A 27658-nucleotide genomic window follows, 5' to 3' on the forward strand; every position below is an offset into this window, starting at 1 on the left:
AGATATTTAAGGGGATGTTTCAGTGTATTCAGAATAAGCACATTCCTATTATAAAGAAAAATTCTAAGAGCAGGATTTACCATCCGTGGTTATCTAAAGAAGTTAAGGAAAGCATCAAACTTAAGGAAAAAGCATACAACTCTGCACAGATGAGTGGCGAGACAGATGATTGGTCAGAATATAAAGAACGGTAGAGAATGACCAAATGGTTTAACCAGGAGAAAGAAATTAGAGTATGAGCGGAAGCTAGCTAGAATTGTAAAAAAAGTGGATAACAAGAGCTTCTACAGGTATTTTAAAAGGAAAAGAGTAAGTAAAGTAAGTGTTGGTCTTCTAGAGAGTGACAGTGAGGAGTTAATAGTAGATAATAAGGAAATAGTGGAAGAAATGAACAAATATTTTGCTTCTCTGTTCACTATAGAGGATACGAAAAACATTCCAGTAATAGCTGCAAATCAGGAGGTGAACGGGAGAAAGGAACTTAGTGAAATTGAAATCACTAGGGAAACAGTACTGAGCAAACTGATGGAACTGCAGGCTAGCAAGTCTCCATGTCCTGACGGACTACACCCTAGTGTCTTAAAAGAGGTGGCCAATGAGGTAGTCTGGTGTTAATTTTCCAAAATTTGCTAATTCTGGAAAGGTTCCATCAGACTGGAAAAATCAGATTGGCAGTAGTAGCCTGGATGAGGAGTCCTTAGAATGGATTTGAGATAGAATCTTAGAGCAGCATGTTCTGGAACCAACCAGAGAGCAGGTTATATTAGACTTGATAGTGTGTAATGTGACAGGAATAATTAATGACCTTAGAGTAAAGGCACCCCTAGATAGCAGTGACCACAATATAACCCCTCTATTCAAGAAGGGAGGGAGGCAGGAAACTAGGCCAGTTAGCTTGACGTCTGTCATGGGGAAGGTGTTAGAATCGATCATTAAGGAGGTTATAGCTGGACAATTAGAAGGGCTCAAGAATTGGGAAGAGTCAGCATGGTTTTGTGAAAGGAAAATCATGTTTAACCAATTTATTGGAGATTTTTTGAAGGAGTAACTTGCGAATAAAGGGGAGCCTGTAGATGTACTGTACTTGGATTTCCAGAAGGCATTTAATAAGGTACCACATCAAAGGTTATTAGGGAAAATAAAAGCTCATGGTGTAGGGGTTAACATATTAGCATGGATAGAAGATTGGCTGGCTGGCAGAAAACAGAGTATGCATAAATGGGTATTTTTCTGGTTGATAGATGTGATGAGTGGAGTCCCACAGGGGCCTGCGTTGGGGCCTCAACTTTTCACAATTTATATCAATGACTTAGATGAAGGGAGCGAAGGCATGGTAGCCAAATTTGCAGATGACACAAATGTAGGCAGGAAAGTATGTTGTGAAGAAGACATAAGGATTTGGGTATGTTGAGTGAATGGGCAAAAATTTGGCAGATGGAGTATAATGTGGGAAAATGTGAAATTGTTCGCTTTGGCAGAAAGAACAAAAAAGCAGAGTATTACTTAAGAACAAAAAAGCAGAGTATTACTTAAATGGAGAACAGCTGCATTTTTGAGGCATAGAGAGATCTAGATGTTCTAGTACGAGTCACAAAAAGTTAGTATCCAGGTACAGCCAGTAATTAAGAAGGCTAATGGAATGCTATCCTTTATTAAGAGAGGATTTGAACATAAAAGTAAGGATGTTATGCTTCAGTTATACAGGGCATTCGTGGGACTGCACATGGAATACTGTGTACAGTTTTGGTCTCCTTATTTAAGGAAGGATGTAAATGTGCTGGAGGCAATTCAGAGGAGGGAGGTTTACTAGATTGATACCTGGAATGAGTGGGTGTCTTATGAGGAAATGTTGGGTAGACTGGGCTTGTTTCCACTGGAGTTTAGAAGAGTGAGGGGCGATATGATTGAAATATACAAGATCCTGAACAGCCTTGACAAGATGGACATCGAAAGGATGTTTCTTCTTGTTGGTGAGTCCAGAACTAATGGGCACTCTTTTAAAATCAGGGGTTGCTCTTTTAGGACAGAGATGAAGAGAATTTTTTTCTCTGAGGGTTGTGCGACTTTGGAACTCTGTGGAGGTGGGGTCATTGAATATTTTTAAGGCAGAGGTAGATTCTTGTTAGGCAAGAGAATCAAAGGTTATTGGGGGGAAGATGGGAATGTGGAATTCAAAACACAAGCAGATCAGTCATGATCTTATTGAGTGACAGAGCAGGCTCGAGGGGCCAAATCGTCCACTCCTGCTATTTCTTATGTCCTACACAATGCCCTTGTTAGACCACACCAACAGTACTGTGTTCAGTTCAGGGCACCACATATTTGGTTTTGGAGTGAGTGCAATTTAACTTTACCAGTAAGATACCTGGACTCCTAGGATTGAATTACGAGGAGAGATTGTGCAAGCTAGAATTGTGTTGCTGGAATTTAGAAGCTTAAGAAGTGATTGATGGAAGGTTCTCAAGATAATAAGATGAATTGATAGGGTAGGTAGAGAGAACAATTGCCAGTGGTTGGGGGGTTGGCCTTTTCAAGATTCAAATTAGGAACTCTCTGACAGCTCCCAGTTGGTGCCAGGTCAATTCATTTTAAGGCTGAGGTTGATAGATTTAATGTATTAAGGGTTTTGAGGCAAAGATGAGTTTATGGATTTTGGCCATAGATCATCTGATCTTCATGAATGTCGAAACAGATGTGAGGGGCTAAATGGCCTAATCCTGCTCTTCTGTTCCCAGTCTGTGGAACCCTTCCTCATATTTTAGCCCAAACATATTCTGGTTAATCTGCACTCTACCCCCTCCAAGACCAATCTCTTCTTTCTGAACCACTTTCTTCCCTTGCAGTATAATTCTAAGCTAGGACTGGTTTTTTAAAAAAATATTTAAATGCCTGTTTGTAGCAGAATTCTGTTTTAATATCCATAATCAATTTCTTATTTCTTTTCATGGGAAGGAATTGTTGGCATTTTCTGTGTCATGTCAACATATAATCATCTGAATGGGTGATGGGAGCTGCACTGAAGCATAAAGTCTGATGATGTCGCAAACAAATCAGTGTAATTGTTTTTAAAGCCAGTTTCAAATAACAAGATTACAAAAGAAATCAATAGGAAACAGATGCATGGATTACTAGGAATTCTGACCATGACCTTACATGACGAGCAAGAAAAACATCACAACTGTTTTGAAGAAATGGATAACTTAAGAAGGGCCCCGATGTGAAAACTGGTTGCTTCATTAGCTCAGTCACTGGAACTGTAGACTTTCCTATTATTCCTTCACTTGTATTGACCGACAGAAACAGAACTACGTGAAAGCTGAAGATGAAATCCAGCTGTTGATAGCACTAAATGGCTGGTGCATTTTCTGGGGGATCAGATGCATTGTGATTCATTTTCACTTCAGAATTTCCACAACCGGGCCATCGCTTCACCAAACATTACTTTGCAGGCTGGTCTCCCACATCCAAACCCTTCTATCCCCTTTTGCCAGTTGTACTGTAACACACCCTTCAGACCTCGTTCACGAGGATTCCTCTTCAATTCTTCACCCTTTCAGACTGATACTGTCTTCTCCAACTCTCCTCATTCATATTGGCACTCTTCTCCTTCACTTTCTCTAGTGCAATATCTATCTATCTCCTCTCTTCTCTCTGCCAGCTGTTTTCTCTCCTTTCCCCTTCTTTTAACACTGTTGTTTCCAGCTCCTCTCTACTCTTCCCTCCCTTAGGCCAGAACCCAGGGGTAATGGATGATTTCTGCTGCTGGAAGTATGTATGAACGGACTTGGACGTAGGCAGCAGTTGGACTAATGTGATTTCCTGCCCTTTCCAATACTTAAGAAGCTCGCCAACACACCCTTTACACATGTGTAATGCCACTTGGAACAACACTGGGTGGTGCTTGGCCTAGGAAGGGAGTTAATGCCTTCACGAAAGGGGCAGATTGGAGACAAGACAGGAGAAAAGTGGTGACATCATGTCGAAATACAGGAGAGATGTTAGATTTCCCTACCCTGTATGAGACTGAAATGGTTATCAGATCTGACTGAAAGGGAAAAGGGAGTTGTGAAACCTATGTCAAAAATAACTACCAAAATTTATATAGCACCTTTAAGGTAGTAAGGTGTCCCAAGGCTCTTCTCAGAAACACTATCAGGTAAAAATTGACTCTGAGCCAAAGGAGGAAATGTTAGGAGTAGTGAGTAAATTCTTGGCCATAGAGCTAGGTTATAAGGATTGATATGTGGAATATAACATCATTTTCTGTATTGACACAAATAGAAGGCTCAGTCGCTGACAATAGATATATTGTCTAGAATAAAGTACCAAATATTTTCCAAAAAAATAGAATCATAGCATGGTTACTGCACAAAAGGTCACCATCTGGCCTGTTTTGTCCATGGAATTCTGTAAACTTTTTTTTCTTTTATATTGTCTTTCCTAGTGGTGTAGTATCACATTTTGAGGTGCTGGAGCTCTAAGAAAATGTGTTGGACATATCATTTCTAAACCTACTATAATGTTGTTTTCTTATGTATTAATCATTTGAGCCCCCAAAAGTCAGTAAAACAATGCTTTTTAAATGAAAAATATTAGTGCCACCAACCTATTTCTCACCCCTCCCTCCAACAACATTCCCTGCCCCCAACCCCATTCAACCTCGCCAACATCCTCACTTCCCTCCCTACTCCCCAATCTCCCCAGGAGCAGTGAAGCAATGAGTGAAATAGGCCTGAGAGAACGGTTTTAAAAATCAGAATTCTTAGCCTGAAATTTCTGATTTTTTTAGCTGGTCTGTCAGGTCCTAAGCTCTGCCTGCTCAGTGTGGATAACGAGAACTCCATTTTAAACACTCAGCCCAGGAATAGAGTAAGGATATTGGCAAGAAGGGGTGGCTGCTGTAACTCATCACATTGTTTCTGACTTCAGTTGTTGCCAAAATCCATTGCTCTTCCTCTATATTAATGCATAAAGAGTAATGATTTACTTTTGTGGATAGTACAGTTGAGCTGTCTATTCTCTAAGTAACTATGCTGCTGTTATCTCTTTCTGCACGTTCCTTTCCCTGTATCTAACAGATTATATTGTTTGTGGACAGTCATTACTCCACTGAATCTGGCAGAAACTTTGGGAATCTGTACAGGTGCAGGGGAATGTGGAAATCCAGAAGGTGCTATTGGTGATTCTACGCTTCTCCAGTAGGTGCACTGAGAGGTCTCCTCAGAGTGCAGTCCCTAAGCAATCATTGAATTGATAAAAGATTCCACTTTTAGGCTATTAGTCTCACTGTAAAAACACTTGAAAAAGTTGCACCCCATTGAATAAGGTGCAACTGAATTTTTAGCAGTGAACTAAGTTCATAATTATTGCTAAACACCCTCACTAGCCCTGAAAAGCTCATTTTATGTTTATGGAATTTCAGATTTCTCCATCATGATAAAAATTTCACAAAATTTATGATATTTTAAGCTTCTGTCTTAATCCGATCATAATCATTTATTTTGGTTTCTAAAAAATTAAATTAAAGGTGAAGGGTTTCGGTGCTTTTAGCTTCCTGACTTCTTGTCTATGAGAATAATTCAATATAATTGGTTGCTTATCCTGCTTGCTGACATTGCTGCTGTACAGCTGGAGATCCCCTTGACTTGGCATCAGATGTAAACTGCTGTTGGGAAAAGGGAAAATCACAGAACAGAGACTGCGAGATCTTTTTGGGCACCTTTCTTCGAAGTGTGGCAGCGAACATGGTTGCTTTGGCGCTGGCTGCAAAATCTAACTCGAGATGTTTGAAATGCATAGCAGATTGTTCAACATTTTCTTAAAAACAACTGGGAATGGGACAGTTTAGTGTTTAGGATGTGGCTTTTCATCAGAGGCCAACTCTTAAGTCTTTGTTTCAACAGTATTGGCTCATCCTCATCCCTCCTGCAGCACTGCAAAAATGAAACAAGTTTAGTTATAAGGCTTAAGAACACGTGGATAAGGGTAGATAGGGCCACTTTGCCATGTTAACCTGAAATCATATACAGCGGAGAAGGCCATTTGGCCCATCGTGCATCTGTCAGCTCTCTGAGAATGCTATCTAATTGGTCCCACTTTCTCCCTCTTCCCCTGTTGCACTGCAATCTTTTTGCTTGTTCAACAAATATATCCAATTCCCTTTCAAAAGTTACTAATGAATCTGCTTTCACCACCTTTTTGAGCGTTCCAAATCATGATAACTCACTGCGTTAAAGAAGTTCTCCTCATCTGTCTCCTGAATGTACTGAGGCTTGAAAGAAATTTCAGCTTACAAATTAGCATGACGCATCTGGGGTTAGATTTGCAACAGTGGAAGCAGGAACTGGAAGCAAGCCATGAAAATTGGATTGAACTTCCTACCATTACTTTGGTTCACATTTCTGAAGTAGTTGGCCCTTCAAGGAATAAATTATTTTTTTTTTCTTGAGTTACATTAGATTGCATAATGATGGCAAATGCATCGATGTTTCACCAATGGAAATCACTCGGGAAGTGTGCCCTAGAAAATAAATCTTTCACTTGAGCACTCTTATTTCTAAATTATTATTCTTCTTTTCTCTTCCCACACCTAGTGACCCATGAGGCAGACTAAGCACATGCTTATGTCTGTTTCCATAGTTTTCCGTGGATCAGGTTGATAGCCTGTCATCAAGAGGCCATAGCTTGAGAGGCACCACTCCATATCAAACTGCATATTCTTCCGTTGTTTGGCCATGTTATGAATGCACCCTCCTGGGTCCTGGAGTGCGACTCGAACCTGGAGCTTCTGGCTCAGAGGCAGGCGGCAACGCACTGCACTACAAGGCCTCCCCATTTCTAAACTACTAATTTCTAAAACCACTACTGTAAACTGCCTACTTTCAAGTTTTTCTCCCTAAAGTGAAAATGATGATATGTTGAATTAACCTTAAGCTTAATTAATGACAAGCCTTTCCTTCCAGCTAACTCCTTGTAGTCATGAGATTTAAAATCTTGGTTGTCCTTAAGCTCCTTTGTGTGGGGGTTGGTGGGTGGAGAGGGATGGGTAGGGGGATGGGGCGGATTGAACTGGAGCAATTTTCTTGAAGCTACTCGTCAGCTTTTGCAATATTTCTGGACTTGACTATTCCAACTTGCTCCTGGCTGGTCACCCACATTCTAAACTTGAGCTCATGCAAAATTCTGCTGCTCATGTCCTAACTCGCACCAAATCCCATTCACCCACCACCCCTGTGCTCACTGACCTACGTTGACTCCTGGCTAAGCAACGACTTGATTTCTCACCCGTTTTTAAATCCCTCCATGGCCTCACCTACCCCTATCTCTGTGACCTCCTCCATCCCCACAACCCTCTGAGATTACTGTGCTCCTCGATTTTGGCCTCTTGTGCATTCCCAATTAAAATTGTTCTGCCATTGGTGGCTGTGACTTCATTTGCCTAGGTCCCAATACCCTCCCTACACCTCTCCAACCTCTCTACCTTGCTTTCCTCCTTTAAGACAATCTTTAAAACCTACCACTTCGGCCAAGCTTTTGGTCACCTGGCCTAAAATCTCATAGCTCAGTGTTGCATTTATACTCCTGTGAAACACCTTGGGACATTTTATTATGTTAAATGCATTATAAATGTAATTTGTTGCTAATGCTTCAGGGGGTTAGTGTGATAGTGGTTTCCTGTAGCATGTGTTCTGATAGTTTGATGGCAGGGCAGGGGGCAGCTTAATTTCAACCAGTGGCAGGAACTTGCTGGCTTCAGTTAGATGCCCACTTGCACACCTTGTGACAGGATGAGGTAAATTTAACCAGGCCTCATCAACCTGCTGCCAGCCAGATTGCTGCCGTCAGAAAATCAGGGGGCCAAGAGCCAACCCCCATAGTCCTTGGGCAATTGTTGTGATTCGGGGACGTGGGGATGCGGTACCTTCAAGCAGTGGGTGGTGGGTGTCAGAGGGTGGTGGTCGTCTGGGGAAGAAGGGCAGGACTAAAATTTCCCTGCAGCTCCTCCTGGCTCCAAAAAAGAAAGCTTAAAATAAAAACATGAATGGCCTCTTCTCACTTGACTTCACCAGCCGGGTAAATGGCAGCTTGCTTTCTTGGTCAGGACGGAGATCAAATTACCGTCGCAGAATGATGATGTCATAATTTTAGTCCAGTTGATGTTGAAAAGAAGATGGGGCCTAAATGTTCTGATCTACATTGTTTTAAGGCTGAAAGTTAGTGATACTTTGCTGATATTAAATGTAAAAATAAACTAGAGCGTTTTGATGGGAATCGCCAAACTCTGTGATTCTGCTTTTACCTTTATTGGAAAAGAAGAATTTTCAGCAGGACATATGGAGGAAGTGATGGTGAGCGTGACTCCTGATCAGTAGTTCTGGTTTGTGTTGTCTAACTTGATGCAAGTCACAAGGACAGAGAGCATGCACTAAGTGCAAAAGAGAGTCAGATATAAACGGTGCTACAGGAAGCCCCACTGATTGGTGTCAATTCTTTATTCTTTCATGGGATGTGGCTTCGTTGGCACGACCAGCATTTGTTACCCATTCCGATTTGCCCTTGAGAAGGCGGTGGTGAGCTATCCTCTTCAACCGCTTTAAGGATCTCTCTTTCAAATCAAGTGGTGTGGCTGACTGGGTGCTGGCGATTGGCAGGAAAGTGTTACCCCAGCTGATTCGGGGTGATTGATTACAGATAATTCTCAGGTTGAATAATTTGGTTAATGTGGCTGAGTCTGCCTGAATGAGAGCAATATGCTGTCAATGCACAGCAGGAGATTTTTAGTAAATATTTAGAAACAAACATAACATTGACTGTGCAAAAGGATTTTGCATGCTGCCTTTTCTTTTAAATCCACACAATTATGCTTTATGAAACAGAAAGTAAAGGGATCTCTCTCCAGCGCCCCAGTGCAGCACAGCACGGTGATCTCTCCCCAGCTCCCTGGCACGGTGCAATGATCTCTCCCCAGCGTCCCAGCACAGCGATCTCTCCCCGGTGCCCCGGCACAGCGATCTCTCCCCGGTGCCCCGGCACAGCGATCTCTCCCCGGTGCCCCGGCACAGCGATCTCTCCCCGGTGCCCCGGCACAGCGATCTCTCCCCGGTGCCCCGGCACAGCGATCTCTCCCCGGTGCCCCGGCACAGCGATCTCTCCCCGGTGCCCCGGCACAGCGATCTCTCCCCGGTGCCCCAGCTTATATAGTGCTTTTCACCACCACCGGATGTTTCAAAGCACTTTACAGACAATCCGGTGCTTTTGAAGTGTGATCCCTGTTGTAATGTAGAAAATATGGCAGCCATGAAGCACATAGCAAGCTCCCACAGACAGCAATGTGACAATGACCAGTTAATCAGTTTCTGTGATGTTGATTGAGGGATAACTATTGGCCAGGACGCCAGGATAACTCCCCTGTTCTTCCTCTGGATCTTTTTATATCCACCCAAGCAGGCAGATGGGGGCTTGGTTTAACATCTCATGTGAAAGATCGGGCCTCTGACAGGGCAGCACTCCCCTCCCGCAGTACTGCACCGAAGTGTCAGCATTGATTTTTGCACTCAACCCTTCGGTGGGACTTGAACCTGGAACCTTATGATTCAGATGTGAGAGCGCTGTTGACTGAGCTATGGCTGACTGAAGAGTAGAGGAGTGCTCCTGGTGTCTTGGCCAATTTTTATTCCTCAACCAACTTGGTGTCAGGTAATTTATTTAATTGCTGTTGATGGGAGCTTGCTGTGCGCAAATTGCCTGCCACATTTCCTACATTGGAGTAAAGAAAATGTAGTCACTGTTGTAAAGTGCTTTGGATCATCCCGAAGTTGTGAAAGTTGCCACATAAATGCACATCTTTTCTGGCTCAAACAATAAACATTTAAAGTTGGAAGCAATTAAGCTCAACTTGCGTGCATTTGAAACTTACTTTCCCATTGGTTTGTGCAAGAGGGAAATCTAAAACAATCACCTTCAATTGCAAAGCTTGCCCAGCTATGTGCTAGTCGCAGTCTCTCATTGCTACACATTCGAGGTATACTCGCTGACACAAAGGAAGTCACTATGGCTGTGATCAGGTTTACACAGAAATCCTGTTGCCTGTTTTGAAAAATAAAGGATGTTGGTACCGCACAAACGCTAAGTATAAGGAAGAATATGCAGGGCGATGGGGAGAAGGCGGGAGGGTGGCACTCAGTGAATTGTTCCTTTAGAGAGTCAGCACAGTAATGATGGGCTGAGTGGCCGCCTCCTGTGCTGTAGCCATCCTATAATTCAGTCCCACTGCTTTCTTAGCACGTCACAAGGTTTAAATTGCTAGCCTATTCAGGCTCCTGAACTCTGAGACACCCTCTTCCTTAATCTGAAGTAAAGTTCTCACCCTCTCTCTGTAGGTTACGCACAAATAGAAATCATTCTGAGGCATTTCACCTAACTTGTCATTTTAGAACCAAATGTGAGCTACTACCGATAACAATCTCCCTTTTCTGCAAAGAGAAAGACATGTGTTTATATTGTGCCTTCCACACCCTCAGGACATCCCAAAGTTTCGCAACCAATGAGACTTTTGAAGTGTGGTCATCATTGGAATGTAGGAAACAGGACTGCCAGTTTACACACAGTAAGCTCCCACAGACAGCGATGTGATAACGACCAGCTAATCTGGAATAGCTGTGGGATAAACATTGGCCAGGGCCGGAAAGAACTGCCCTGCTCTTCTTAGAAATACAGCCCTGGGATCTGTTACGTCCACCAGAGAGGAAAGATGGGACTCAGTTTAATGTCTCATCCAAATTTGACACCTGTGACAGTGCAGCACTCCCTGCACTAGAAGTGTCAACCTGGGTTGTGTGTTCAAGCCTCCAAAGTGGGATTTGAACCCACTGATGTAGAGGCATGACTGCTACCCACAGAACCACAGCTGACATCACATTTAAGAAATGTGTCAGTGCACTTTCCAGGCCCTAGGTAGTGAATGAGCACTGAACCGGAGGGCTGAGGAGCTGGTGGGAACGGGGTTTGCATCAAAGGGAAGAGTGTCCGGAGGGAGGTGAAATCTTGATGAAGGACTTCAAGGAGGTTTTTGGACCAAAGTTTGATGTGAAGTGGTCTGACTAAACGAACTTTGACAAAATCAAAATACCGTGGCTGTCGTAAATCTGAACTAAAAACAGCAAACGCTCAGCAGGTGAGGCAGCAGCTGCGGAGAGAGAAACAAAGCTAATGTTTCCGCTCGATGACCTTTCAACAGAGGTAAACAACTTTTAAGCAAGTGTAGAGCTGGAGTAAAGGGGGAAGAGGTAAGAAAAGATCAAAGAAGGGAAGGCATGTGATAGTGAGGAGAGATGGAATCGGGCTGCTAATTCTCCAGTTTGCCCTGGACTCACCAGGAATTAAAGATTCAGCTCTCAGACGCTTCTATGAGTAACTCGGGAGAAAAATCAAAGCAGCGTTGAAAAAAAATTGCGGTTTTTATCATTTTCTTTGAACACTTATGCTTATTAACTAGGAAAATGTTAGAAATAGGGAGCAAAGCCTGGCTGATTGGACAGGATGAAACCTCCAGGCATGCATCCAATCAGAGCTGGCAACCCTGAGCAGGAGTGATTATGACAAAAATGACGATGGTGTGAGGCAAGAGGAGGTGATAATGAGAGAAACTTGGGTTTTATGGCAAACAACCTTTTCCATCCTCAGGTTTTGAATTGAGCCTTGCAGAAAATGTGCCCTGTTGTGCTTCCACTTGGTAGTAAGTGTGTGTTACCCCAGAACGAGCTTCCAGATACAACCTGTCCAACTCAGTTGTCGGAAGCTAAACTCCTGAGAGTAGCCTGTCAGCTGCAGTGCAGGAGTTGAAGTCCTAATTGGAAAAGCCATTTCTGAATCTGTATTTGCAGGTCCATTAGAACAACGACATACATTTAATAAAATAAAACCTAGCAAGAGTGATATCAATAAAAATATTGACATAAAGGAGGTAGTGGAGTAGTGGTATTGTTACTGGGCTAGTAATCCAGAGATCCACGGCAATGCTCTGGGGACTTGGGTTCGAATCCCAACACGGCACATGGTGGAATTTGAATTCAGTGAATAAAAACCTGGGCCAAGGCAGCTGAAAGCACGGCCCCCAATGGTGGAGGGAATAAAATCACATGTGCGGATAAACTCTTAAAATTACAAGCAAGAAAAGTGTTTCTAATGATGTCTACAGCTTGTGTTTGAGCAGGACTGTATGGATTAAGATGGTTACGCACACATTCATATGCCCACTCGCGCGCACACACGTGTGTGTGCACACACAAACGTGCGTGCGCGCACACACACTCACATGCACACTCACTCACACACAGTCTTTCTCTCTCACACACTCTCCCACGTACACTGTCCTTCACACTCACCCACATACACTCCCCCTTTACACACTCACCCACGTGCACTCTCCCTCGCACACTCTCCCTCGCATTCGCCCACGTGCACTCTCCCTCACACTCTCCCACATGCACTCTCCCTTGCGCTCACCCACGTACATGCAAACTCTCATATATTCTCTCTCGCTCTCACGCAGCCACATGTATACATCTGCTCTCTCTCTCTCTCTGGCGCGCACACACACATACATACACACACACACACATTGCTCGCTCACTCACTCACTCTCTCTGCCTCACACCCATATACACGCGCACACTGCCCCTCACACACACGCGCCCGCGCACTCAGCCCCTCACTCACGCGCGCACTCTGCCCCTCACACACACGTGCGCGCACTCTGCCCCTCACACACACGTGCGCGCACTCTGCCCCTCTCACTCACGCGCCCGCGCACTCTGCCCCTCACACACGCGCGCGCACTCTGCCCCTCACACACGCGCGCGCACTCTGCCCCTCACACACGCGCGCGCACTCTGCCCCTCTCGCACGCGCGTGCACTCTGCCCCTCTCTCACACACACGCACGTACTCTGCCCCTCTCACACCCGCACGTGTACTCTGCCCCTCACTCGCACGCACTCTGCCCCCTCACTCGCGCGCACTCTGCCCCCCTCACTCGCACGTGCACTCTGCCCCCCTCACTCGCACGCGCACTCTGCCCCGCTCACTCGCACGCGCACTCTGCCCCGCTCACTCGCACGCGCACTCTGCCCCCTCACTCGCGCGCACTCTGCCCCCCTCACTCGCGCGCACTCTGCCCCCTCACTGGCGCGCGCGCACTCTGCCCCCTCACTGGCGCGCGCGCACTCTGCCCCCTCACTCGCGCGCGGACTCTGCCCCCTCACTCGCGCGCGCACTCTGCCCCCTCACTCGCGCGCGCACTCTGCCCCCTCACTCGCGCGCGCACTCTGCCCCCTCACTCGCGCGCGCACTCTGCCCCCTCACTCGCGCGCGCACTCTGCCCCCTCACTCGCGCGCGCACTCTGCCCCCCTCACTCGCACACGCGCGCGCACTCTGCCCCCTCACTCGCGCGCGCACTCTGCCCCCTCACTCGCGCGCGCACTCTGCCCCTCTCACTCACACGCGCGTGCGCACTCTGCCCCCTCACTCGCGTGCGCACTCTGCCCCCCTCACTCGCACACGCGCGCGCACTCTGCCCCCTCACTCGCGCGCGCACTCTGCCCCCTCACTCGCGCGCGCACTCTGCCCCCTCACTGGCGCGCGCGCACTCTGCCCCCTCACTGGCGCGCGCGCACTCTGCCCCCTCACTGGCGCGCGCGCACTCTGCCCCCTCACTGGCGCGCGCGCACTCTGCCCCCTCACTCGCGCGCGCACTCTGCCCCCTCACTCGCGCGCGCACTCTGCCCCCTCACTCGCGCGCGCACTCTGCCCCCTCACTCGCGCGCGCACTCTGCCCCCTCACTCGCGCGCGCACTCTGCCCCCTCACTCGCGCGCGCACTCTGCCCCCTCACTCGCGCGCGCACTCTGCCCCCTCACTCGCGCGCGCACTCTGCCCCCTCACTCGCGCGCGCACTCTGCCCCCTCACTCGCGCGCGCACTCTGCCCCCTCACTCGCGCGCGCACTCTGCCCCCTCACTCGCGCGCGCACTCTGCCCCCTCACTCGCGCGCGCACTCTGCCCCCTCACTCGCGCGCGCACTCTGCCCCCTCACTCGCGCGCGCACTCTGCCCCCTCACTCGCGCGCGCACTCTGCCCCCTCACTCGCGCGCGCACTCTGCCCCCTCACTCGCGCGCGCACTCTGCCCCCTCACTCGCGCGCGCACTCTGCCCCCTCACTCGCGCGCGCACTCAGCCCCCTCACTCGCGCACTCTGCCCCCTCACTCGCGCACTCTGCCCCCTCACTCGCGCACTCTGCCCCCTCACTCGCACACTCTGCCCCCTCACTCGCGCACTCTGCCCCCTCACTCGCGCACTCTGCCCCCTCACTCTCGCGCGCGCGCACTCTGCCCCCTCACTCGCGCGCGCACTCTGCCCCCTCACTCGCGCGCGCGCGCACTCTGCCCCCTCACTCGCGCGCACTCTGCCCCCTCACTCGCGCGCGCGCACTCTGCCCCCTCACTCGCGCGCGCGCGCACTCTGCCCCCTCACTCGCGCGCGCGCGCACTCTGCCCCCTCACTCGCGCGCGCGCGCACTCTGCCCCCTCACTCGCGCGCGCGCGCACTCTGCCCCCTCACTCGCGCGCGCGCGCACTCTGCCCCCTCACTCGCGCGCGCGCGCACTCTGCCCCCTCACTCGCGCGCGCGCGCACTCTGCCCCCTCACTCGCGCGCGCGCGCACTCTGCCCCCTCACTCGCGCGCGCGCGCACTCTGCCCCCCTCACTCGCGCGCGCACTCTGCCCCCCTCAGTCGCGCGCGCACTCTGCCCCCCTCAGTCGCGCGCGCACTCTGCCCCCCTCAGTCGCGCGCGCACTCTGCCCCCCTCAGTCGCGCGCGCACTCTGCCCCCCTCAGTCGCGCGCGCACTCTGCCCCCCTCAGTCGCGCGCGCACTCTGCCCCCCTCAGTCGCGCGCGCACTCTGCCCCCCTCAGTCGCGCGCGCACTCTGCCCCCCTCAGTCGCGCGCGCACTCTGCCCCCCTCAGTCGCGCGCGCACTCTGCCCCCCTCAGTCGCGCGCGCACTCTGCCCCTCACGCACGCGCACTCTGCCCCTCACGCACGCGCGCGCACTCTGCCCCTCACGCACGCGCGCGCACTCTGCCTCTCACACACGCGCGCGCGCGCACTCTGCCTCTCACACACGCGCGCGCGCGCACTCTGCCTCTCACGCACGCGCGCGCGCACTCTGCCCCTCACGCACGCGCGCGCGCGCACTCTGCCCCTCACGCACGCGCGCGCACTCTGCCCCTCACGCACGCGCGCGCACTCTGCCCCTCACGCACGCGCGCTCCGCCCCTCACGCACGCGCGCGCACTCCGCCCCTCACTCACGCGCGCGCACTCCGCCCCTCTCACTCACGCACGCGCGCGCACTCCGCCCCTCTCACTCACGCGCGCGCACTCCGCCCCTCTCACTCACGCACGCGCGCGCACTCCGCCCCTCTCGCTCACACGCGCGCGCACTCCGCCCCTCTCGCTCACACGCGCGCGCACTCCGCCCCTCTCGCTCACACGCGCGCGCACTCTGCCCCTCTCGCTCACACGCGCGCGCACTCTGCCCCTCTCGCTCACACGCGCGCGCACTCTGCCCCTCTCGCTCACACGCGCGCGCACTCTGCCCCTCTCGCTCACACGCGCGCGCACTCTGCCCCTCTCGCTCACACGCGCGCGCACTCTGCCCCTCTCGCTCACACGCGCGCGCACTCTGCCCCTCTCGCTCACACGCGCGCGCACTCTGCCCCTCTCGCTCACACGCGCGCGCACTCTGCCCCTCTCGCTCATACACACATGTGCATGCACTCTGCTCCTCTCGCTCACACACACACACGCGCACGCACTCTGCCCCTCACTCACGCACGTGCTCTCTGCCCCTTTCACTCACATGCGCGTGCACACTCTGCCCCTCTCACTCACACGCGCGTGCGCACTCTGCCCCCCTCACTCACATGCGCGTGCGCACTCTGCCCCTCTCACTCACACGCGCGTGCGCACTCTGCCCCCCTCACTCACGCGTGCGCACTCTGCCCCTCTCACTCACACGCGCGTGCGCAATCTGCCCCTCTCACTCTCACGCGCGTGCGCACTCTGCCCCTCTCACTCACGTGCGCACTCTGCCCCTCTCACGCGCGTGCGCACTCTGCCCCTCACTCACGCGCGTGAGCACTCTGCCCCTCACTCACGCACGTGCTCTCTGCCCCTCTCACTCACGCACACGCGCGCACTCTGCCCCTCTCACTCACGCACGCGCGCGCACTCTGCCCCTCTCACTCACGCACGCGCGCGCACTCTGCCTCTCTCACTCACTCACGCACACGCGCGCACTCTGCCCCTCTCACTCACGCGCGCGCACTCTGCCCCTCTCACGCACGCGCGCGCACTCTGCCCCCCTCACACGCGCGCGCACTCTGCCCCTCTCGCTCACACGCGCGCGCACTCTGCCCCTCTCGCTCACACGCGCGCGCACTCTGCCCCTCTCGCTCATACACACATGTGCGTGCACTCTGCTCCTCTCGCTCACACACACACACGCGCACGCACTCTGCCCCTCACTCACGCACGTGCTCTCTGCCCCTTTCACTCACATGCGCGTGCGCACTCTGCCCCTCTCACTCACACGCGCGTGCGCACTCTGCCCCCCTCACTCACGCGCGCGCACTCTGCCCCTCTCACTCACACGCGCGTGCGCAATCTGCCCCTCTCACTCTCACGCGCGTGCGCACTCTGCCCCTCTCACTCACGTGCGCACTCTGCCCCTCTCACGCGCGTGCGCACTCTGCCCCTCACTCACGCGCGTGAGCACTCTGCCCCTCACTCACGCACGTGCTCTCTGCCCCTCTCACTCACGCACACGCGCGCACTCTGCCCCTCTCACTCACGCACGCGCGCGCACTCTGCCCCTCTCACTCACGCACGCGCGCGCACTCTGCCTCTCTCACTCACTCACGCACACGCGCGCACTCTGCCCCTCACTCACGCGCGCGCACTCTCTGCCCCTCTCACGCACGCGCGCGCACTCTGCCCCCCTCACTCACGCGCGCACTCTGCCCCCCTCACTCACGCGCGCACTCTGCCCCCCTCACTCACGTGCGCACTCTGCCCCCTCACTCACGCACTCTGCCCCCCTCACTCACGCGCGCACTCTGCCCCCCTCACTCACGCGCGCACTCTGCCCCCCTCACTCACGCGCGCACTCTGCCCCCCTCACTCACGCGCGCACTCTGCCCCTCTCACTCACACACGCGTGCGCACTCTGCCCCTCTCTCACGCGCGCGCGCACTCTGCCCCTCTCACTCACTCACACGTGCGTGCACTCTGCCCCTCTCACTCACGCGCGCGCACTCTGCCCCTCTCACACACATGTGCGTGCACTCTGCTCCTCTCGCTCACACACACACACACGCATGCACTCTGCCCCTCACTCACGCACGTGCTCTCTGCCCCTCTCACTCACATGCGCACTCTGCCCCTCACTCACGCACACGCGCGCACTCTGCCCCTCTCACTCACGCACGTGCGCGCACTCTGCCCCTCTCACGCACACGCACTCTGCCCCTCTCACTCACGCACGTGCGTGCACTCTGCCCCTCTCACTCACGCGCGCGCTCTGCCCCTCTCACTCACGCGCGCGCACTCTGCCCCTCTCACGCACGCGCGCGCACTCTGCCCCTCTCACGCACGCGCGCGCACTCTGCCCCTCTCACGCACGCGCGCGCACTCTGCCCCTCTCACTCACGCGCGCGCACTCTGCCCCTCTCACTCACGCGCGCGCGCTCTGCCCCTCTCACTCACGCGCGCGCGCTCTGCCCCTCTCACTCACGCGCGCGCGCTCTGCCCCTCTCACTCACGCGCGTGCTCTGCCCCTCTCACTCACGCGCGCGCACTCTGCCCCTCTCACTCACGTGCACTCTGCCCCTCTCACTCACGCGCGCGCACTCTGCCCCTCTCACGCACGCGCGTGCACTCTGCCCCTCTCACGCACGCGCGTGCACTCTGCCCCTCTCACGCACGCGCGCGCACTCTGCCCCTCACGCGCACTCTGCCCCTCTCACTCACGCGCGTGCACTCTGCCCCTCTCACTCACGCGCGCGCACCCTGCCCCTCTCACTCACGCGCGCGCACTCTGCCCCTCTCACTCACGCACTCAGCCCCTCTCACTCACGCACGCACGCGCACTCTGCCCCTCTCACTCACGCACGCGCACTCTGCCCCTCTCACTCACGCGCGCGCACTCTGCCCCTCTCACTCACGCGCGCGCACTCTGCCCCTCTCACTCACGCGCGCGCACTCTGCCCCTCACGCACGCGCGTGCACTCTCCCCCCTCACGCACGCGCGTGCACTCTGCCCCCCTCACGCACGCGCGCGCACTCTGCCCCTCTCACACACGCGCACGCACTCTGCCCCTCACTCACGCGCGCGCACTCTGCCCCTCACTCACGCGCACTCTGCCCCTCACTCACGCACGCGTGCGCACTCTGCCCCTCTCACTCACGCGCGCGCACTCTGCCCCTCTCACTCACGCGCGCGCACTCTGCCCCTCTCACTCACGCGCACTCTGCCCCTCTCACTCACGCGCACTCTGCCCCCTCACTCACGCGCACTCTGCCCCCTCACTCACGCGCACTCTGCCCCTCACTCACGCGCCCTCTGCCCCTCTCACTCACGCACGCGCGCGCCCTCTGCCCCTCTCACTCACGCACGCGCGCGCCCTCTGCCCCTCTCACTCACGCACGCGCGCGCCCTCTGCCCCTCTCAGTCACGCACGCGCGCGCACTCTGCCCCTCTCACTCACGCAGGCACATGCACACATGCGCGTGCACCCTGCCCCTCTCACAGGCACGCGCACTCTGCCCCTCTCACTCACGCAGGCACATGCACACATGTGCGCGCACCCTGCCCCCCTCACTCACACAGGCACATGCACACATGCGTGCGCACCCTGCCCCTCTCACTTACGCAGGCACATGCACACATACACACCCTGCCCCTCTCACTATAATACACACATACACACATATGCTCTCACACTCATTCTCACTGTCTCACTCTCACATTCTCTCACGTGCACATTCTTGCGCACACTCTCGCTCACACATGCTCACTTGCGCTCTCTCGCACTCGCTCGCATGTACTCTCTCACAAGCTACACACATTAGGTATTCAGTTTAACACTTGGAATCACATAGCATACTTGTCATTGTAAGGTTAATGTGTTAGTACCATTGATATTGTAACTTACTGATTGATCCTGAGTTCTGATTGCTACTCTCTGGCCGGGGTTCATTATCCTAATTTCAAGGCAAAGAGGATAAACCTGAACTTTGGATGCACAATCTGCTCTGGCTTGGTTCCAATCTTGGGTCATGTGTCCACTTCTCCACAACAGGTCAGTTTTATATCCGCAGACATAATTTTTGGCTGCAGTGTGCAATGCCACTTAAACATTAAGTATGGAATAAAGATTCACTATTTCTGTCACTTTTCACCTATTTGGCTTTTTATCCTCTTCACCGTCAGTCCAAGGAAACCAGAATGGATGAGGCTTTGACTGTGTGCACACTTTAACCATGAATAGTCCATCAGTACGATTCTTCCAAGTGATGGGGGGACCTGACTGAGACAGCAGTTCTTCAGATGTGGAGATACATTAGTGAAAACACCTTTACTGATATCTTAATTGAATTGCCAAATATTAATAACTGTTATTTTGCAAAATCTTTCTTTCCTTGGCTCTACTGGTAGCCAAAGAGGCACATCACATTCGCTCGACCTGTGAGGCAGTGGAATGGGCTAGTCTTCAGTTCACTGATGCAGCCAAAAGGAGAAAAACCATCTTTCCTCAATAAACCAAAGACTGCATTATAAACGAATGAAGGATCCCAGCCTCATTACATGTTCCAGAATCACCCTTTCGCAAAAAAGCATGTAAACGTATCACTGACCATTTAAAATAGTCCTTTGTTAGGCATAAGCTGTGAATAGCCATTTGGGTTTCGTAGCTTGCAAGAATCGTATTATGTCTAACAATCTGAGGCATTGCTATCCTCCTGCTGCCCCGCTCTCTCGCTGCTGAGGCAGCTTGTACAGATGCCCCTGCTCATGTCTGCTCTCTGTTCCTTTTATATTCCAAGGAAAAAACTCAATTTTCTATCTATAGATTCAGATATTACTCCGTCCTGGGTCTGTATATTTTTTTCTCTCCCACCTATCATGAATATTCAAAAGCTGCAGTCAGTAGCACCAAGGACGCAGGTGGCAAAAAGAAACACAATCAAATAATTTAAGGCTCGTTGTAGCTCCAAAAGGGGATGTTAAAACAGATGGTGTCATTCTAGAGAAAAAACGGATTTTTTTTTCTCTTTTCCCCTTTGCCTCATCCGTACTGAATGGAGGTTAGCTCTAGGGATAGCCCTTAGAACTGTAGTGTTTGTGCTGCGAGCCAGTGTGATTACATATTTAGATCTGCCGTGCAGTGCACAGTAATGAGCAGTCCTCTAGGGGAAGCTTTGCCACAGCTAACATGAGAAATTTATTAAAACACAGATTGGTGGAATGTGCCAGATTAGAGGAGAATGTAGAGAATGTGGCTGCCCGGGACTTGGGTCCTCCGTTCACTCGACAGTGAAATGTTTGCCCTGTGTGGGCAAATGGAAATGCAATGTGATTTTTCTCTGCCCCTCTCTGCATCAGCAGCATGGAAAGACCCGTTCTGCTGCATCATAGGTTTGATGTGTTGTCCTGATGCACCCTTGCCTGCATTTTGAAGTCAAAAATAAAATGGTTCTGAGAGACGTGAGGAGTTAATAATGTGTGGACATTTGACTGTTTGTCTGTTTTAACGTGTCGTCTATTTGTACATCTCCTATATCAGGATCTCCCGCCTCGCACCCTCCCCCCACCCCCATCCCCACCACCCCCCCTTCATTGAAGTCACTTAGGCACTTCCAGTTGGTGGCAAGAGATATATCCATAATACAGCCTTCACTATCCCAGCTGACTTCTCCACTACGTTAATGCATCAGAATGGCTGCACTGCTGGAAGGTTTTCTCCTCCTCCTGGAGCTGCAGAGGTAGATAAAGGAAATCAACATAAAATGTCTCACTAGCCCCTGCGTTTGCCTGGTGATCATTACCTGTCACGGTTTTAATTCCTCATCGGTGACTACAAGCAGAGAGAGAGAAAACACAGTTGCTCAGAACACTGGTTGTGCAAGGTTGCCAAGGATTGTTGTACCTTTTCCTGAGCCGTCACATTTGGTCAGGTATTATCTGTATCCAGGATGGCTCACGCTGCATCCCACATCAAGAAAAATCGGGAATTGGAAGCTGCAACCGAGGATGAAAAAGTCGTCAAAAAACACCGGAAACGTTCCCGGGATCGAAAGAGAAAGGTACCTTGGCAAATTTGCCCATCGGCACATTCCATTGTTCTAATTCCAATACAATCGAGCATGTAATTAAAAATCCATTGTCAAGTCAGTGTGAAGGGAGCTGCTGTACTCCTGAACGTGGCTTGCTATATATATTGTTTGCAGTTGATTTCCTCCATTTGCTGGACTTTCCAGTGTTTTGTTTGCAGAGAATTTTTCTCAGTTAAATTCCTCGTTGTGGACTGCAGTGTTGGTGCGGGATGTGCTCCTTCAGGAAGGAGGGAGCCAGCATCAGAGTGGATTTTAATTTCACTGATATAGGAACCATTTGGTGCTGCAAATTTCTTTTTATATGTTCCAGATTTTTGAAACTGGCTTTAATTGACATCCTGGGACAGTGAGAGTGTGCAAGTGCTTCAGAGTGGAATTGGGATCCGTATTTTGAAATTACTTAAGCAATTAAATTATATCTAATACACACAAGGAACAGTGCCTCTTAAATAAGAACAGTTAAAAAAAGCACACAAAAAGGACAATAAATACTCTGAAAGATGCAATCATTCAGTTTGCTGTCCTCGTTTTAAGCAAGATAATCCTTCTTCTATTTTGGGGAGATAATTAGCAATAGACACATTGTGTTCTGTGTGACCTTAACCCATGCACTCCCGCTATTATCTCTTGCTGTGCAGTTGATTTTGGAGCTGATTTGATGTTTTTAATGTCTGGGGGGCTGTGTTTCAATCTGCCTTTTCTTTCTATTGTTGCAATTCTGCATTGGCACCCTGAACAGTTTAGTGTAATGGTACTTTTTAGAGCTGAATTATAATGTGATTTTGAAAACTGGGTATTCTGCATCTAAGTCATGTTGACCACATTAGGTGCAGTCGGTCTGATTGATCTAATGTAATCCAGGCACTTGGGCTGGACCTCTCCTCTGCATCGCTATGTCACCTTCTTATTAAATGCCCTTGGTGTCAGATAATCATGGGTTTTATCTAGCCACTAATGCACCGACCACTAAACAACATGCAAACACCATAAACAATGCCTGCAGATCATGCCTTCCCCTCCTTCAGTCATCTTTCCTCCTCCTCTGCCTTTGTTGACCCCAACGGCAGTGGCAGTTGGATATAACAGGAGCGACACTCCTTTTTTTTGTTTTACGAGCAGAGAGTAGGGATATTACTACATCAGTGGCCATTTCAAAGAGATTTCAAAATGTCAGGGACAATTTAGGATTGAAAGTATTTTTTTTTCTAACTGTAAACTATGCACAACCAAAGAGGTCTGTACATGTTCCAGTCCCCTGATCCACTGACATGTGCAAATGATCGGCAGAGTAAAGAATTGTGTGCAGTTTCCCAGGTCCTGCTTGTTAAAGGTCACGGCTGTATCCGAGGCTCTCCTCTGTGGAACGGTGTATTTTTTGTTATACTGCTGTTGTACATGGATTTAAGCAATGTTGGTTCATGGGATTTATCACTGCTCTCCGTGTTGTTGTGGGTTTTTGGACTGCCGAAACGGAACTAGCCTTATTTTTAGCCTTTGGTGTGGTGGGGGGGGGGGGGGGGGGGGGGGGGGGGGGGGGGTGGCTGTGTGGTGGGAATGTGTGGAGTTGGCCACTCGTTGATTTGGAAAGGATTTGATGCAGAACTGGAGGCAGGGCTGGTACTCTTGTATTCTTTGTGTTTCACATGAGGTGCTGTTACTATGTGTTCTGCATGTGAAAAGACAAAGGAGAAAGGTAAGTAGAAAATCAGCCTGAATAAAAATGGTGCACTAAATGGTTATTAATGCGGCCCTTATTTAAAGGGGACCTACTGAGTATCTCTTCGTTCTTGGTGCATTTTCAGTCCTTGTGTTACAGGATGACGAAAGTGCTTCATTCTAATGTGTGTCCCCCATTAAAGGTCTTTTACATGATTTTGATATCCTGAAGAAGGGAGCATCTCTATTGTCCTGTCCAATATGTTGCTCATTTTATTGCCATGGTGCTTACTGACCTTGTAATATAGCACCTGTGTTGGCCTATACTATTCCACTGCTATATCTCCAGCGCTAAGGTGCTCACTGTTGTTCACCTATAACCCTTGGATGAGTTGACAAAAAGTTTCACGGGCCAAGAACTAATTTGAAACCCACAACAAAATTAGGCTGTCACTCTGCTCGACTGCCTTCCTTCGTTCTATCCATCTGTAAAATTAAAAGATTTTCAGACAAAAATGGGAAGTTGTAAGAAAATTATCTGGTGCAGGAACCTTACATTGTGGCAGGTTAGTGTATGATCAAGGAGGGGCAGATGGTAGGTTTGCATTTAGGGCATTCAGCTCATTAAGAACTTTCCCCCAATCGGAGGGGAATATGGATGGGATGAGTGCTGCAGATCTGGGAGTGAGGAGTTTTCCCAGCTCTCATCTGGAATATTGTTGGTTCTGGAAAGAGAAATTGGAGCAAAATAAAGGTACATACATATAATATGACCGTTAATAGTGTGTGCTCACTTATTTTCAGTACATTTGTATCATCACACTTCCACTATCTCATCAGGGTTTACCAAAAAGACAGGTACAAAAATTGTGGATTTTAAAATGCAAATCAAGGGATTGCATCTTTTTGTGTTTTGAAACCGTGCAATAATGGTAGGAAAGTGGAAAATATTTAAGGAAACATTGCTGAGACTGCATTCAAACTTCATTTGTGTAATTTAAAACTGATCAAAGGGAAACAGGTCAATATGGTTAATTAGGGATATGAGAGCAGAATTAGAGGCAGCAGTGGTGGACATTGATAAGATAATTGATATCCCCTGTGAAATCTTTCATCCTTGCTTTTGTTACCTCTGGACTCGATTATGCTCTCCTGACCTGTTCCCACCTTCCACCTCTGCAAATTTGAGCTCATCCAAAACTCAGCTGCCTGTATTCAAACTCTCACAAAGTTCTCCCATTCAACTTCTGCTACTGACCTTTATTGGCTCCCAGTTCCCTTCTCTTTTTCTCTTTCTCTTGACTTCTCCCATTTTACTTGGGATTGCTACGATGCTGGTTGATGCCACTTCTCCTCCTCCTTCTGTCAGTCACTCATTGCCCTTCCATTCCCACTGTGTTTAATACATTACTTCTCTCACCACCGCATCTTTCTGTCTGGTTTTAGGCCTCGCTGCTCTTCTCCTTCTTCCTGGCAGTCCCATCTCCATTACTCGCCTCACCACATTGCCTCTCTCTCTCTCGCCACAACAGATGACCAGACCATTTCAATCTCTTCTTGACTACCTACTACGATGCTACCACAATCTTCACTGATCCCCTGATGTGCTGGTTCCTGATTTTGTCTTTTCTCATTACTGCGTACTCCCACCTCAGGATCTGCATCTCATTAGTGTTCAGTCATTGTTCCTCTCTTCTTGATGTTATCCGAGTTTATGTGCTATACAACAAGGCCAGCCTCACAAATGTTCCTTTAGGTTTTAGCGATACTTTTCTATCACATAAAACTCAACTGCACTTCTTATTACTCCAAACAGAGCTAATCTGTTGCTAATTTCTGTTTCCATACTTCTTGAAGCTATTCACTTTCCCCAAGTCTTCACCCATAATCTGCACACCTTCATGCAAATCCTATTCCCTAGGCTCAAACTGACAGTCCAGATATTGGCTCCTAGTCCCTGAACACCACGTCTGCATGGCCAGTTTTCTCTTTGCCTTCACCCTGTCTATTTCCATGACTACCTCCAGCCAGCGACCCTCTGAGAACTCTTTACTCTTTGAATTCTGGTCTTGTCTGTTTTGTTCATTCTATCTTTGCTGGCTGTGCCTTCGGCTGACTGGGCCCTAAGCTCTGGAATCGCCTCCCTAAACCTTTTTTACCTCTCGACTTCTATCTCCTCCTCTAAGATGCTCCTTAAAACGCTTCTCTCAGACCAAGCTTTTGACCAGCTGCCCTAATTTCTCCTTTTTCAGCCCAGTGTCAGTTTCTTTGTCTGATTATACTCTTTGTGGAGTGCCTCAGAGCGTTTTACTCCCTGATAGGCACTGTAAATGCAAGTTGTTCTCATATGATTATAAAAAAAAATTGGACACTTGTAAGATATATAACCTGACCCAGGCAACATGAACCCATCCATTTCAAACAAATTAGGTGCTAAAATTAATAAAATTTCAACTGGCAGTGTTGTCATTTCACTAAATAAAGAAGATGCTAAGGGTTTGGAAAGTGCTAATATCGCTGCATTGTTTAAATAAGAGTTTACACTTATATATGGAAACCATAGGGCAGTGAGTTTAAGACCTGGGCCAGAATTTTATGCTTTGCCCCCCCACCCCAGGTTCTGAGGCAGGTGGGGGCAGCATGATATTACATGGACGGGATTCCGTCCGGTGTCTCGCCCTCCCCACCTGGTTGCGATTTTACGGTGGGGCGGTAGGGCCTTGGAGAGGAACCCCCGCTTGCCTCAATTTCTAGGCTGGCGGGCGGATGACAGCCCAGGGGGGAAGGCCGGAAATAAACTGGGTTCAATCTCGGCAGGAAGGGGGAACTCGGGCGGGGGGGGGGGGGTGGCGGTGCCTCCATCAGAAAGCCCCTTCTGACGGCGAGGTGACCTCTAGCCCTACCCCTAACCCTGGTCTATATCCCAAGACACTGATCGTCCCACTCGTGACCCCCACCCAGACGTTGCCTACCCTCTTCCCTCCCGACTCCCGCCACTTACCTGCCCTTTGGATCACAGAACTTAGTGCCAGGCAGCTCCCTGCAGTGTCTCTTCCGGCCACTGCAGCGCTGTGCCTGGAGGGGCTGGAGAGTTGCCGGCCAATCTGATTGGCCAGCAGCTCGCCAAGGCGTGACTTCCTCGTGAGTGAGGGTGAAAGTGCCGCCTCATTCCAATCAACACTTGTCAGAGTGTGAGAAATGTCATCGGGGCGGCGGGAATTGGCGGGGATGTTTTCTCCTCAGACTGCTCAGATGGTGAGGAGGGAGGAGAGGGGCAAGCCTCCACCATCCTGAAAATTCAGGCCCTGAGGTAGACAAAGTCTTTGTGAGATCCAGTGGGTGAATTTAACACAACTTGTTTGAAGAGGGTTAGCATGGATTAGTGCTACAAAAGTTGTGGTGACTAACATACTGGAGCTGTTTTTTAAACGATGCTGACATCATGAACAGGGGAAATGCAGTTGATTTTATATACTTTGATTTTTAGGCCTCTTCTGAAGTTCCATACTGATGGCTGCTGGATGAACTGAAGAATTAAGGAAAGGAGTCAAGAGTCTATGGGTGGAATCTTGTGCCCCCCATGGCGGGTTTGGTGGTGGTGGGAGACTCCATCACCTTCCCGATTTAAGTCCATGGAAGGAAGGCCCATGGACAGCCTTCCAGCCCCGCTGCCAATTGAGACCCTTAAGCGGGCAATCAATGCCCATTAAAGGGCTTATCCTGCCACTGCTGGTATTAACCCAGCATCAGGTGGGGACCTTGCCATGTGGGCAGCATGACAAGCAAACCCTAGCATGTTTGCTTGTGGACTCCTATGATGGGAGGGGGGTCCCTCATTCAAAGGCACTTGGTGCCTGATCAAGGGACCTGGCATTACAGGAGCCTGCTGAGTCACTCCCATTCCCCTGCTGCCAAAACCCCTCCCCTTTCTGCCATCACTCATTTGTACCTGGGTCCCTCCACAATCTGAAGCCTCAGGTGGGTGTACTTGGGCAGCAGCCACTACTTCCCCAGTGGTGCTGCTGAGTGTAGAAAAGCTGTCGGTCCCTGATTGGCCAGCAGCTCTCGGTGAGGGGAACATCCGCCCTGGGGTCAGGCTGGCCTGTTAAGTCCTTGAGCGGGAGAAGATGCGGCAGCATTCCCGAGAAGAGGTGAGGTGTGCGGGCTTCGCTGGCTCTCCAGCCAGTGGCTAAGACCCCCCCCCCATCGCCTGCTCCAGATTCCACCCTATGAGTGGGGCTGGCCCAGAAAATCCAAGAGCATCATGCACATGAAAATCTAAATGGGTCCAAGTTTTGAATATTCTTTGAGGAAAGATTGAGGGATATGGAGAGGAACAGGTAGATAGAGTTGATATTTGAAAAAGGCACTTGTTTGTTATTGCGTCATAGCATTTTTCAATTCTTAAAAATTCCATCTCTGGTCTTAAAAATGTCTTGTGTCTTGGGGTGTACAAATGCTTAGCGCACTTATCAAATCATTAATTTTAAATGGGTTATCACCCCTGTTAAAATTGAGAAATTTCATACAAACATGTTAAGCATTTAT

General features: G+C 50.4%; 1 protein-coding gene and 1 long non-coding RNA gene across 3 annotated transcripts in view; one reads left to right on the plus strand and one right to left on the minus strand.

The window, feature by feature from the left end:
- The window catches only part of LOC121289782, a 71796-nt gene extending 45631 nt beyond the window's left edge, over nucleotides 1-26165 (minus strand). The window contains exons 1-3 of one of the 2 annotated variants that reach the window (XR_005945648.1): nucleotides 26112-26160; nucleotides 21268-21359; nucleotides 20974-21095 (exon numbers count right to left, since the gene is read on the minus strand). This is a non-coding gene — a long non-coding RNA (uncharacterized LOC121289782). Of the gene's footprint in view, nucleotides 1-20973; nucleotides 21096-21166; nucleotides 21360-26111 lie in introns of those variants that run through there. The other variant, XR_005945649.1, reaches the window with a different exon arrangement.
- Nucleotides 21155-27658, plus strand: part of ank3b (ankyrin 3b) — a 754597-nt gene continuing 748093 nt past the window's right edge. Inside the window, exon 1 of the mRNA XM_041209573.1 lies at nucleotides 21155-21424. Coding sequence (XP_041065507.1) covers nucleotides 21314-21424 — 111 coding nt within the window. The 5' untranslated portion in view covers nucleotides 21155-21313. The remainder of the gene's footprint in view (nucleotides 21425-27658) is intronic.

The sequence above is a fragment of the Carcharodon carcharias genome, chromosome 17 (genome assembly GCF_017639515.1).
Source record: "Carcharodon carcharias isolate sCarCar2 chromosome 17, sCarCar2.pri, whole genome shotgun sequence".
Classification (NCBI taxonomy): Eukaryota; Metazoa; Chordata; class Chondrichthyes; order Lamniformes; family Lamnidae; genus Carcharodon; species Carcharodon carcharias.